This window comes from Melopsittacus undulatus, chromosome 8 (assembly GCF_012275295.1).
Source record: "Melopsittacus undulatus isolate bMelUnd1 chromosome 8, bMelUnd1.mat.Z, whole genome shotgun sequence".
Lineage (NCBI taxonomy): Eukaryota > Metazoa > Chordata > Aves > Psittaciformes > Psittaculidae > Melopsittacus > Melopsittacus undulatus.
Genome location: NC_047534.1, coordinates 41,566,989 through 41,581,728, shown reverse-complemented (window position 1 = coordinate 41,581,728; position 14,740 = coordinate 41,566,989). Strand labels below are relative to the sequence as shown.

Sequence of the window (14,740 nt, the reverse complement as noted above, 5' to 3'; positions counted from 1 at the left end):
ACCTGAAAATAAAGATTTGGAACTGATTTCTATTAGCATTCCATATCTTTTTTTGGTTTTGTATGTGGTTGTCATTAATAGAATAATTTTAATAAAACCAACTGGCCTTTTCCAGCTCTCCTTTTATTAGACTGTAACCCCCTCTGAGAGTAGCTAAATTGCAACCCTCCCAAGAACATGGCAAAGGTCAAAGCCTTTAAAATGCTACAAGACTTAGGAAAAAAATGTCTTTCCAAAGCTGTCTTAAGTGTCTAAATATCCCTTTAATAAACATGGCAAACTTTCATTTGGAAAACCGAATAACCAAACTATTGCACAATGTAATAACAAATATTCTAAAGTAGTTAAGGAAGTTGTGTTAATCGGATTCCTTAAGTAGCTAACCATGTCTAACCCTGTAATTTTGCACAGAGCGAAGGTGCCTCTTGCTCTGCAGTTAACTGGTTTATTAACAGGAGAGTCGATTGGCTGCACCTCTATCCCATGTTAATCCTAAACCAGCGTGCTCAGACCAGGGTAAGGATGGCAGTACTTTGTCCTTTCTTGCCAGCTGCTCCAAAGGAACCTGAAAGAAATTGAGGTTCAGTTGCTGTGGGCCCAATTTGCTGGACCCAAGCAAAAAAAGTCTTTTTGATAATGAAGAACTCAGTGGACAGATGTTATTTTGCAGATCCAGCTATGCTACTTCTACAGGCTGCTAGCGCAAACCCTTGGTAGCTTCCCTTTAGTACAAGTGTAGCAACTTTCTGATACATTTCCTAGGAGGACCACAGTAACTCAAATACGCTCAGTTGTTCTGTCTTTGCTAACTTCAGCTGCCTTGGGGTAGGGAGCTCTAAAAAGAGCAGCTGTGGCTGGCACAAGTAGCTGACGGGGGACAACACAGCTGTACGCAAAGTGCCTCCATCCACATCCTTACTGCCTTTGCGGCTGCAATTATAGATGTGACGATATGGCCTTGTCTGCGTTCCTGAGTAATGCCAGCTCAGCATCAGGTGGCTGTTGCCCACATCTGCAGACAGTGCCGACCTTGAAGATCTCATCAGAGCTAAGCTGTGTCTGCTGCTCTTGCTGCGCTGCTGCTTTGGCACTGGACAGAGCAAAAGCAAGTCCTCCCAGTGAGCAGCGGTTTGTGCTGCTGCTCATAACAAGACCATGCTCTCCAGGTAGCTTGGTTTGTCCTCTTGTCTGCTGCTGGCCACATTCAGAGTCTACATGGTGGTTTGTTATCCAGCACTTGCTGAACACAGACAAGGCCTAGAGGAAAACATTGTTTTTGCCTGCTGAAAGTACTGAAGATATGATTATTCATGGATAGTTTTTTGTACTGGAAGGTGCAAAGAGCAGTACTAGGAGGTCCAGAGGCAGCTGCAGGGTGATGTCTGTCACAGCTGATGTAATTGACATTTTCACATTTTTCAATATGAAAACATGAAACAGGCATAAAAATAAATTGCCTTTTAAGCACTGTGATCCATGCCATGGCTCATAGGATACAATTAGTTTGTACACTGAGAATGACATAAGTCTCATACTGCACTTGTGAATTGAGTTTGATTTACAGTAAGGCCATAGGAGCCAGTGAGAATTAAACTAAAATGTTTTCAGTGTAATTTGCTCTGACCTTGGATTTTGTGAGAGTTTTCAGGTTATATAAACAGTCAGTTAGGTTTCTTTAGGCTCTTGAAACTTTACCTTCAAGAAATGACATGTAGTCTGTAATTCCCTTCAGCAGGACTCGATCAGGGGATGTAATATCACCCATACTTGTGGTGTAAGTGCAGGGTAAATGGCTTTAGTGTGATATGATCATCAGTACCAGGCTGTGACTAAGCTTATCATAAGACTAAGCCTAATATTCAACTCTGTTGCAGTCATCTTGTGTGCCTTGATGTTACATCCAAAGAGTTTATGTGTTTAGGTTGCGTCTTTCCTTCAGCTGAGTTCTAGTTCTAGTTCTGCTTTGATACAACATGTAAGAAATAAACAAAGTCTGTTCTTCACACAAAGAAGTGATGTAATGAAGTAATTGAAGACTTGTTATTTGCGATTGCCGTGGCTACAGGAAGGAAATTGATGCTCATTTAAGTTGTGTAAGATAGGTAGAAGCTTTACTGAGGGAAGTAAGTGTGTCATGCCCAAGCCAGTGAGGGCTGGCTTCTTCAGTGGCTTTTAAGCAGATACATGCATGGCAGGATTTTCTTGAAAGCATTGAAGTACTTTGGATTTAAGTATGAGTTTGATGCTAAAAGGTGATTCCAAATATTCTTGTATGTGCCTAAGAGGCCTTTGAAATGCTGGTCTTTAATCACCACTTTGTAATTTGCTATCTGACAGTCTTTTGTTGAAATATGGCACCTTCTTGTAAAAAAAAAAGTACAAAAGCTTCAAAGATGTGGATTGACTTGCATCTAGTTCTTATTGTAAGGAATAAGTGGTTTTAAATTGGCTAATAGAGTTCACAGCTGAGTCACACAACTGAAAAGAATAAAACATGAAAGGAATAGTCTAGAATCAGTAGTGCTAACAACAGCAGACTGATTAAAAGTGTTTAGAAAGAATTTCTTTTAGAGGCAGTGGATCTTAGAAAGAGTTGTCATTTTTTCTCCCCAGTGCTAATTTAGGATATCTGTGGGCAATTAGTAGCTGCCTTTCCTTATTCTTAGATGGAAGCTTGCTTCGGTGTCTGTTAAGTCTCAGTTTAGAGTATGAGCATCAATATGAAGATGATGGTATTGGGTATGGCAAGCACATAATTTCTTCATACTCCTAGAATGGGATCTTAGTGTGTAATATATTGTAAATAAGATAATCTTAGAAAGTAATTGGTTTTGAATCTCCAAATAATAAAACCACGGTGTCAGTATGCCTACAGCAGTGAAGGACTTGTCCTCTTAGCCTGGTGCTCCTGTCTTGCTTGTTGTCCATTTCATGGTAGCACTGGGTCATTGATAGGCCTGGGGTTTGCTGCTGGTGTTGCTGCAGTGCAGCCCCTCCTGTTGCCCAGTGGCTCTCATGGGCTTTAACTGAATCCAGCAGCATCCAGTGAGACAGTCACTGAGTGCTGCATGTTGCTGCAGTGGAATAGGGAGCTGTGGTGCTTGGATGTGTTCATTGTGTGGCATTTTTAATTGTTCTCTAAAAAATTAATCTAGTTTTATTCTGCTCCTCTTGACTAAGGTGTTCAAGAAAAGATGGTTTAGATAGCTTGTGTAGTGTTTGTGGACAGGTATTCCTGTATCATTTCTAACAACATTCAGATAGGCAGTCAAGGCGTATTAGATATCCTGGTTATCCAACAGGAATGCTGGTAGGAATTGGAGGACATTCCCCAGTTTATTATTTCCTGATGAAAAAATTACAACAGTTTTTGAAGAAGAGGAGTCTTGGGTTTGCTAACCCATGGAGATGGAGTTTTGAATGACTAAGCTGTCATCTGTACCCTCCAGGCTACTGACGAGGTCAGTGTCAGTGCTGCTGCTGCTGGACTCCCCTGCCTCGCGAGGCTGGTGGGGCTGCAGCTGGAGGGTAGAGCTCCTGCCACTGACAGATCCTGTGCTGATCTGACAGATCCCTTCCTGTTTGCTTAGATGGTTGCCAGTTAGATCATTTTGCAGGCCTGCAGGTGAGTAAGTCTGCAGTAAGTTCTGCTGAAAACAGTGAAAAATTACTTTTCTGGTATTGTGAAAAAAGATTACTCACTTCATGGTAGCATCTCTTCCCTTGCTGAGCAGGCTAAACAGCATGAAGAACTAGTGCAACTCAAGTTCAAAGCTGTACTTACAGATTTAATTGAATATGTGTAATTGTCAGCACATTAGCTAAGGATAAGGGTCTTAATTCAAAACTGTGTTGAAGTTACTCAGAAAAGGCTTTAAACAACAGCAGCAAAAAAAATGAGCCATATGATGCCTTCATCTGTAATAATGCGGTTATGCGTATGTACCATGGTACCAACTATAAAACATAGGTGTCATGGGTTCAGCAGTAGCAGTCATTTTTCTCCTTCTTGGTAGCTGGTGCAGTGCTGTGTTTTGAGTTCCGGGCTGGGAGCGGTTGCTGGTGGCGCGTACGTTTTGAGTTACTGCTCAAATGTTTGGTTTTGTCCAAGGCCTTTTCTGAGCTCATGCTCTGCCAGGGAAGGAGGGGAGGCCGGGAGGAGGAGAGATAGGGCGCCTGGCCTGAGCTATTTGGGGAGGTATTCCATACCACAGCACATCATGCTCAGGAAGGTAACTGGAAGTTGGCTGGAAGGGGGGGTTAGCTCTCTTCTGGGTTGGGCTCATTTTGGCAGGTGGTATCGTATTCTCTCTCCTTGCTTATTTCCTCTAACATTGATTTATTAGTGGTAGCAGTAGTGATTTGTGTTATACCTTAATTGCTGGATTGGTTTTTATCTCAGTCCATGGGAGTTATATTCCTCCGGTTCTCCTCCCCATCCCTCCAGGAGTGGGGAGGTGGGAGGGAAAAAGCGGTGTGTGGTACTGCGGGAGACTGAGGTGGGGTTTTAAACCATGACAACAGGCCAAAAAATACTGGTTTGCTATGGCTATACATTTATTACAGCAGCTAGTGCTAATGTACCATGGTTTTCTGCATCAAAACTGCTATAACCCATCTGTTTTCAGTGAAATCTACAAGGCCACACAATAATTTAATTGACAACTATATATGCAAATGTGGGAAGACTCCTCTGCAGATAAACAGCAATGCTTACCCTACAGTGAGTCGAGGAATCCGGGAAGGGATCTGTCAGATCAGATACTTTTGATAAGATCAGAGGAATTAATTGTTATTTTGATCTTGTTAGATGCTCCTGACTGGTATAGAGTTACCAGAATCTCAAAGTCTTGAAGTAATGTGTTGTAGAGAAAAATATATGATCGTTTATATCTTTGTTTGCATAATATGTATACTTGCATGAAAACGTGTTTAAAATCTCTAGAATATTTAGCATACTACAGAGGCAAAACTGCTGAGATCTCAAAGGCAATACCTCACTTTTTTTCCCTCAAAATCTGCTGGGACTGTATGTTGCAGTTTTGGTGGACACATTCTCATTGTCTTGCAGTCTGTTTCTCAGACCTTGAAACATTGTTCAAGTGAAGTATGAAGGTTTTGCGTATTTTTCCAGTTTCCCAACATCTGCAGCATGCTCCGAGGGGCAGTTTCAGCTGCACTGCTGGCTATTTGGCAATCTCAGGCATGCTTGCTGTGCGTATTCAATCAGACTGTACAGCGCATGACTGGAAACCCCACGTTTCCAGTAAACATTGGCTGGAGCTGTGTGTGCATGGTATGCTCCAACAGCCTCAAGTGCTGGACTTGCTGAACCCATAGTACTTTGTGCATAAACACAAATTCTGGGTAGGACTGCTGCAACTCTGCCAAAAATCCCAGCTCTTTCTTTGAACAAAGTTTTCCAAGGCCTTCAGTTTTTCCTAAGACTTCGTTTCTACATCTGCGCTTTGGCCATGAAAGTATAGTCTGAAAACTTTCCTGTTTTTTTTCTCTAACATACGAAGCATTCATCTGCCAAACTCTCTTCATTAGGCTTTCAAATGCCAAGCATTTGTGAACAGTCTTCCTAGATACGTGTGTTTATATATGTATATGTTATACATGTATATTTGTATACCCGCTTGGGTATAAAATAAACTATTGTAGTAAATGCCTCATTCTTAACTGTCTGACTTGTTTGTTTGTTTTCAACAGGCAGAAATACTCAGTGTGCTCAGTCACAAAAACATCATACAGTTCTATGGAGCTGTCATTGAGCCTCCAAATTATGGCATTGTTACAGGTAAGGACTTTTGTCTGACCTTTGTCTTGATTCTGTAAAACTCCAATGTTGCAAGGTGTTAACTTTACCCAGTTTCAGAGTTCTGCTAATTGTTCTGGTCTTCTTTGAATGTTAGAACACTTGGCACCATCTGCCTCAATGTAAATGGAGTGCTGGAGGTGGGAACCAGGCTGGGAGCATGGCTGGTGGCAGCACAGAGGCAGCACAAACTCAGCACTCCTTTAAACAGAAGCTTTCACTGTGTTCTCTTACCCTATTCTATGAATTGCTTTTCCATTTTAACTGATGTGTGACAGAAGTAGAGTTTTCATCATATGAAGTTCTGGCAAGTTATGTGAAAAGGGAAGGTTTGAGAGTCTGCTCAGAGCAAAGCTGCACTGTGAATTCTGCCTGTATTGAACATAAGAGAATCTGCATTGGGAACTTCCCAGCCATGGGAAGAGCTTGAAATAGAGCCAAGGGTCTATTAGACACCATAGGAGAACTCTTTATTCACAGGAAGCTAGGTTTCATTCACTCTGGCATTCCTAGAACTATGCAGAGGTTGAGGTTTGTGGTAGTTTGTTGGGTTTTTTTTTTCCCATCACCACTTCAAGCTTCCTTCCCTTATCCTGGGGGTTGGTCCAGATATAAAATTACATTACAGATAATGTAGTTTCTCCCTGTGTAGGAGAAACTAGGTAAGAGAGTAGTAGAAAATAAACCCATTTGCTGAAGTACATGTTTGGAGAGGTAAAAAACTACGAAATTGTGGATTAGGAGACACGTTTTGGTATGTCTGTAACACTTTAAAGAGTTTGGTGAGAAGTGTAGCCTTCACATGTGGCATAGTCTAATACCAGTTTGAAACATTGGCATTCAGGATTTTATTCCTTCTCAGGTGGTGGACATAACCTGTGAAAATTCAGTTATTTCTACCTGTCTGTCAGACATCCAATTATCACAGTAGATGGCAGTGTAATCTGGTGGGAGCACGTCTGAGGTACAGCCCAGCACTACTCAGAGCACAGGGAGCTTTACTTACAGGAGTATCAGCCTGCTGGAGCTCACTTACAGTGTTGCAGCCAGTACATCAGAGGTGTATGGGGGTGTGATCACAGTCTGCACCACTCAGAGGACGGACTGGTGATAGCATATAGACAGAAACTTGAATACCTTCTTGAAACAATAAAAGTAAGAGAAAGCTAATAAGTAATGTAATTATACTATAATTCGTAACATAATTGTGAACAAGGAAGCAGTGTAACAAAAGAGATGTGTAATCAACAACTTGGGGTGATGTCTGGATCAGACAGTCCTCAGTTTGTTCTCACAGAAGGTCAGTGTTCGGAGGGTATTTGACCTGCTTGCCAGTCACACAACAGATGGCAGCCGGAGTAGTTCATTATGTCATTGGGAACGGGGACTCTTTAACAATCTGTGAGAAGGAAACTGCATTGTGTAGTCTGACCACTTTGTTACTCAGGGAGCTCTAATTCCACCTTGGGTAAAGAAAAAAAGCCTTTTCTGTCAAACTGTATTGGTTCTCCCTACAACTTCCAAGGACAGTGGAGTCCCGTGGGGTGGAAGGGAAGCAAGGCTCCATTTCCCCGTGCCATTTTCACATGAGAGAATGGCTGCTGAGAGCAAATGTTAATTGCACTTGAAATCCATTTCTTATGAGGGAATATCCCAAACAAGAAGAAATCCCACAAAACAGACGTTTCTTCAGAGTGATGCAAATGAGGGCATGCAGCCAGGTACTGGCATGTATTGAGCATTAGCTGCACGTAACGTCTTATGTGGGATTGTCAAAGAGTTCTGTGAGAAAGGCTACATCTGCAATCAAAACATGTTTCCCTGATGGGATGTATATCAGTGTTATAACTGATCATCCTGTCCGGTAAGCTGCTAACATGGATCACGTCATTCTAGATGTCACTGCTGTCTCTGTCAACAGCAATCTTGATGTCTTTCAGATCTGTTTTATGACCACAGCTGCCTCCCAAAAGATTCTTGGAGCCTGTGCCCCCTGTCTGCACTGAATAATATGGTGTATCCTATAGTCCATCACAGGGTGGGTCCAGTCAGGCATTCAGAGCTTTTATTTCTAAAACAAATCTTTTCTGTTATTGACAGAAAATTATCCCTGCAATATGATTTTCAAATCCATAAGCTCCTAGTAAAAACCTGTAGCACAATAAATATGTAGAAGAAATACTAACAGATTGAGCTTAGTTGATTGAAGCTTGCTTGCCTCTGTTCACACAGTGGCAAAGGGCTCGGGCAGCTGAATTGTCCCTGACCCTGGTGGATCAAATTATGCATTGTAAAGGCATGCAAAGCGTGCAGCCAACCTATTCCTGAAGAATCCATTTATAAGACAGATGATGACATCATGGGTAAAAAAAGCTGATGTTTTAATTGCGGAAATGTGCAGGTCAGCAGCTTACTCCTCTTTCAGTGACATCAGAAGTGATGCTTCTGTCTCCTGCAGAGGCTCCCTTCAGCAGGAAGTCCTGCAGTAATGATCCAAACCTAACTTGCCACTAGAGTGTTTACTTCCAAGGGACTTTCTCTTTTCTTCCTCTTTCCTTTTATTTAGTTTTGGAATCTTCTCGATGGCCTGACATGTTCTAGGCCGCAAATTCAGTCTCATCCCAGAGTTTTCTTCCCCATACAGCTGTGTCCCAAGGGTTATGATTTTCTTGATGAGAAGCAATGTTTGGCTTTTATGCATTTAACTCATTATGTATCTTTCAAAATGATTTAATATCATGATTGGTATTATTATTAACAACAACTTGGATATATTTTATGTAGTCTTAGAGGGAATTGTTTCATGGCCTCTTTGAAATGGCTGAAATTAAGCATTTCAATTGTGCAACAGCTGGTTTGCCACCTTGGGTAAGAAGATTTTGTGAGTCTTGTAAGAAGGTTCTAAATTCTACCTAAGAAGCACACTGAATAACCTTGGGAGAGAGGAAAAAAAGGCTTGATTTTGCTCCTTGTATCCCTCTGGTCTTCGTGCTACTTCGGTCACATGGGGCAGCACATGCCTGCTCTGTCTTGGCAGCCTGATACAACAAGGTGTATCATCCACTTCAACTCATGCATCTCCTGTTGTGTTTTTGGTGAAACATGAATGAATACTAAATAAGCATAAAGGTTCCTTAATAAATACTAAGAAGAGGAGATACAGCCTTTAAACTGATGAACATGACCTACAGTATGTGGCATTCTGGCCTGCTTACCTCAGGGTTAGACTTCTAGTTTCATCCTTCTATTTTGTCATGAACAAAAGATCAGCTATTCTGTTCTTCCATGGGGAAATAGGAAAATAGAATTTTAATTTCCCTTCTACTTGCAAACCTTTTCTTCCTAACAGAACATCATACATTTAACATCTGGTTTTATGAATAATGATTATCCTTTGTTATGGAGCGCCATTTATACAGTGCTTGCTATGCCAGCTCTCAGCCCCATGAGCTCTGACAGTTGGATTGAATGCCATCTGCCACACTTGCAAACACCAACAGCCCCCAAAAGCCCTTGTTTGTTCTCATATAATCCTGCTGTGGGCTTCTTGTAGGTGTAGTTGAGAGAAGTTGAGAAAAAGGTCTGTTGATCCTGAACAAGGAACATCCAAAATGTTTTACTGTGGAATTTGAACTGCTTTGCTTGAGCTTTCTAATGCCAGACCTTTCTAATGTCTTTTCATTGTAGTGCCTCATACATATATGGTTGTATCTTTTGCTTTTTTGTTTCCCTTAGTAGTAGATTATGTCTGTGTTGAGATAATCAGAACAATCTACAACTCTCTTACTACACTACTGATAATATTAGTTGCTGAACCTAAATTCTCTGTCATTAAGCCAGAGGTTGACTGCTTTCTGGAACTGGCACAGTTTTCATTAGAACTTTCATTTGAGGTGCAGTGTTTTAAAATGTCACTTGAGATTGTTTGTTGTTGTTTTTTAACAGAGTATGCTTCTGCTGGCTCACTGTTTGATTACATTAATAGTAACAAAAGTGAAGAGATGGACATGGATCATATCATGACCTGGGCAACTGACATAGCTAAAGGTAAGCAAGAGGAGCAGTGCATAATTAGCCTACACAGCCAGCAAAGTGCACAGCTGGAGATGCTTTCCTTATGAAGTCAGGGAAACCTTCCTGTACTTGCTCAAATTAACAAAAAAAATCAACCAACCGTATGTAAAAAAAAGAAACCCCAGTCACAGTGCCTTATATGTTCCTTGGTTATTATTAATCCAGAATAATTTCTGGAATGAAAATGGCTTCTGTGAGGCAGTTTTACTTCTGGTTTGCCCCTAAGTCCCAAGAGGATAATTTTGCTGATGTAGAGTAATTATGAGGTAAAGTACATAATTATCATTATATTTGATTTGAATTGGGATGTTTAAGGAAGCTAAGGGCTTATTCTCAGCAAACATACTGAAATTCTCCATATAAAAATGCAAAACAAGTTGGTTTATCCATTGTGTTCTTTGTGACTACACAAGAATTAGTGTAAACTAATGAACAAACAGTAAATTAATAACTTGGGTTCCCTGTGTAGGCACCACCTTAGAGAAATGATGAAATAAGATGTTAAAAAGCATAAACATTGCCCATGTAGATTCTCTGAATAATATATGAGCTTTGCTTAGTATTTTTTACTCAAAGTAGATTATGAGAAGCTTTGCTTCTCCTGCAGCCTGTATGCCGATTCATAATGAGTGCAATTAGTGGGAACCAGAAAATACGACTGCTGACATATGATGGCCATGCTTAGCCTGCCTAACAAGATTATTCCCTTGTTTTGTGTAGGAATGCACTATTTACACATGGAAGCTCCAGTCAAAGTAATCCACAGGGATCTGAAGTCCAGGAATGGTAAAGTAGCAAAACACTGAAAACGCTCTGCTTTTACCTGTTAATGTAGCATTTAAATCTGTACCTGAGCTTTGTGAACAAGTAGAACTAATGCACTGGCTGTCATAAAGCTGCTCTTGTTGAAGCAGAGAAGGGCATGTTGACTCCTCCAAATCCTGCTCCTGTCTGAGCTTCTTTACAATCCTTGGTTTCATTCAGAGCACTGTGGAGGGCTCTTTCAGGTTGTGTCCTGCTGATCATGGTTTTACCCATCTTGCCATCTGTCAGCATTGCCTGGGTGCTCTTCACTTCATTTTTCTATTTGGAAAGGATGAGTACCAGGAAAGGCTGGTAGATGCCAGACAAAATAGACTGGATAAGGCTTATTATTTCTTATATGAAAATCTTGTCTTTACTATGGCCTGTTTTGAGGTTTGACAGATAGTTGTGCTTTTGAGTAATATGTAGTGTGGAACTGCACTAGTTAGTTTGCATTTGGTGGTTGACAACCATTTATGAAATTTGCCTAAAATTGCCTTTTAATTGAAACTTTTCTCACTAGTGGTAGTGGGATAGGAGGGAAAGAGATTTTAGTCATGCACATGGGGAGCTTATAGTCAAGAAAAGTCTAGATCTCCCCACAGTTGTAAGTTTTCTCCTTTTATTAATGAATCTTTCAGAGAGTTTCTTGTTAAGCATAGCTACATTGGGGAGAGTGGAGTTTATCTGTATTTTAGCAATAGTCATGTTGCTGTCTTTGAACTCAGTAAGGTGTGAAAGGTTTTGCATTTGTTCATAGGCTTGCAGGTATTCAGCAAACATTATCTAAAACTATTGAAAGAAGCCAAGACAACCGTGCATATGTGCATGTTCAAGCACTGGCTCACTGTAGGATAATTTTTCTTGGTAAAAACCAAAGCCTTTTGCTGTGAAAATGTTTTGTCTTTGTTTACAATAGCATTCTTGTAACATATTGTTTTTTCATTTTCAGTTGTTATAGCTGCTGATGGCGTATTAAAGGTATGAACACTAATTATTTGTAGAGAGCTGCTGCTTGACTCAATGTTTTGATGCCTAGTAAATGACATTGAAACTCTAATATCTGTTTATTTTTCTGCCAGATCTGTGATTTTGGAGCCTCAAGGTTCCACTCCCATACAACACACATGTCATTAGTGGGCACTTTTCCATGGATGGCCCCAGAAGTTATCCAAAGTCTCCCAGTGTCTGAAACATGTGACACATACTCGTATGGAGTGGTGAGTGCCTCTCATTTCCCTGCATCTAGTAGCGGCTGTCTAGTGTGACAGAATTTGTGTGATGTAAGAGCAACAGTTCCGAAGAACAACAAAAAAGTCACACTTTTTTCAAGGCTGAGCCGTAATTTAGAATTACATTATTGAAAACAAAAGGAAGAACGGTGCCTTGCCCAGTAAGATCCTTATCTAATTAGATTAGCAGCATGCCAGTGTGGGAAGTGCATGCTTTACCTCAGGTATTCAGCATATGTCTGAAGGTTTGCAGGAGCCACTGAACAATCTGCATCATTAATCTACACCTGTAGTTTTTTAGCGGAACAGGAAAGAGTTGTCTTGCAATAGGTGTGTAACAGGGTGAAATTATTAGGATTCCACTTTCCATAAAATGGAGTGTTACTGAAAAGTAAGCTGCTTCTCCATGCTTTATTGTTTAAAAGACCCTGCTATCACTAGTTGTGAGAATAGAGACTGCACCCCATGTGAAGGTGGAGGCCTCATCTAAAAATCTAGAAAGACCAGCATTTTTCTGAAGGGGGAACAATCAGTTATAGTTCGTCAAAATGTCAGGTTTGCAGGTACAGTAATGTCACTTGTTTCACTTGTCCACAGTTAATTTCTCATTTGGCTTTGCTCTGCAAAACAAAATAGGCTAGAAATAGCCCTACTGAGCAGACCAATTGTATGCCTAGCCCCATAGCCTTTCTCTGACAGAGAATAGTAATGAATACTTTTTTGGGGGGGTGGGGAGGTGAAGGAAAAGGATTGTAGTTGGGATTGTAGTTTCCATGCATATCTGAGTATTAACTATTTTTGGATTTGGATTCAATGATGGGTGGCAGAATGAGGAAGGAGTTCTTTCAGTACGTGTCAAGCATTGCCTCTTTCTCTTTAAGGGATGGGAGGAGATATATGTGGGCTGGCACTATGGTTCTAAGCTAGCACCTGTAGCTGTACATAGGTATGGTGATGTCCCAGTGGAAGATGATTTAAACTTGTTGCCAAACAGTTGTTTATAGTGAGGAATAAAACAAAAAGAGAAAGATATGCCATTGCTTATAAATGAAAGGTTTGCAAGGAGGGAGAAAAAGCCTGTATTGTTGGCAGATTCAAAATGCTTGCTTGCTTAACTGAACTGGGTCACAAACAGTAAGAGAACATAAGCTAACAAATGTAAATGTTAATGTAAACTGTTACTGGAAGCAATCATGTATTATCCACTGAAGGGCAACATTCCAGTTTCAAAACAAAGCAAAAACGTTAGAGGAGAAATTCCAAACATGGTCTTATAGTTCAAACTGCTCACATAGTTATCTTGGTGTGAACTGACTATAAGTAATGTTCTAGAAGTGGGAGAAGGTAAGAAATTGTTTAATATCTTATCCTGTCAAGTATTACCAGAGCCTTGGGAACAGTATGTCACACACAGTTTATTTTCCTTGTCCAGAAAGTAAGGATCCTTTGACAGCTCTGTGCTTGGAAGTAAAACTCAACTGCCCTCACATGAAAACAGCTCAGTGTTACTAGAGTATTTAATGCTGTTATGTGTGTAGAGTTCTAGTTTAGTGTGCCTAATAATATTTGACCCACATTTTTTAGTGTATTGGTTTTGAACTAATGTATTCTAATGTGGGTAGAAACTTATAAATTCATAAGCACTTAGGAATGAATTTGTCTTTTTATAACTCCAGTCTTGGAACACCGTCGTTGAGGAGATACAGGGATAGAAATGAAGAATGGCAGTAGCCCAAGTTCTCTGTTGATGAAATTACTGACATAATGGGGTTATACCAGCAAGAAATTGTGCTAATATAACATTGAAAGTTGGAATTTCCCTATAATAAGTGTTAGACTGTCAAAGAATTAGCTAGAAGACTGAAAACAAAAAAATCTTAGAAACAATATTTTTGTTTCTTCAAATTATTATCATCTAAGGAAACAAAATTTAAAGAATCTCTTTTCAAAGTATAACACTTACCAGCAGCTTTTGTGCTAGAGAGACAAATCTGCTTTTCTTCAGTTAAAGTCCTGTTAACAAAGAACAGAATCCTTTCAAATGTAAACTAGTAAGATGCTAGGAATAGATATTCTGTTTGCAACATATGTTGCCTTCCCCACAGTAGTCTTTAATTTCTTTTCTGCTTTTTTTTCCTGACTGGCTTTTCTTCCTCCAAACCAGTTGGTGATGTTAAATATTCTGCTTAAGGTGTGCAAGAGCTTTTTTTCATGAAGTGTCAAAGTCCTTCTGCAGCCTCATAGGTCTGAATTGCTCCTCAGCTGAAATGAATTTTCCTCTTTCTGAACAGTTGCACAGATGCTTATAGCTAACATTCAGATTAATTTGTCCTGCTCTTCATGAATAGTTAAACAGGCCCATATATTCTCTTTGAGATATATAGCAAATAATTTGTAATACTGCCATGAAATGTTAAAGCTAAATGTTCCAGATTTATTACAACACAAAGACTGGTCTTATGCTTTAGCTCAGCCATGCAGTGATTCCCTTTTTTAAACCATTTACCAAATCCATACTCTAAACAGCAGACACCAAGTATTCAAGTGATCAACCCAGAAATGGACTCACATGTCATTGTGTATGTTGCTCAAAAATGGTTCCTTGCATCTCTTCCAGATATGAAAGTGTATGTGGAATGATAATGTTCACTCTAAAAACTGTTTTCGAATCATGAAGATACATGGTCAAAATATGTTACACTGCAAAATTGTCGTGCACTGCAAAACAAAACTGCAGTGTGTGTTTGTGTATCAGTATAAATGCATTTAATCATAGAAAGCTTATGTAATGCAGCTGAACTATTTTAAC

The 14,740-nt window shown here is 40.1% G+C and overlaps 1 protein-coding gene across 5 annotated transcripts in view; it reads left to right on the top strand.

The window, feature by feature from the left end:
* MAP3K20 (mitogen-activated protein kinase kinase kinase 20) overlaps positions 1–14,740 on the top strand; it is a 92,795-nt gene that overhangs the window by 25,255 nt on the left and 52,800 nt on the right. For all 5 annotated transcript variants that reach the window (XM_034065386.1, XM_031052177.2, XM_031052175.2 and 2 more), the window contains exons 3-7: positions 5,716–5,803; positions 9,767–9,868; positions 10,616–10,681; positions 11,652–11,680; positions 11,782–11,919. In XM_034065386.1, the coding sequence (XP_033921277.1) occupies positions 5,716–5,803; positions 9,767–9,868; positions 10,616–10,681; positions 11,652–11,680; positions 11,782–11,919 (423 nt within the window). The remainder of the gene's footprint in view (positions 1–5,715; positions 5,804–9,766; positions 9,869–10,615; positions 10,682–11,651; positions 11,681–11,781; positions 11,920–14,740) is intronic.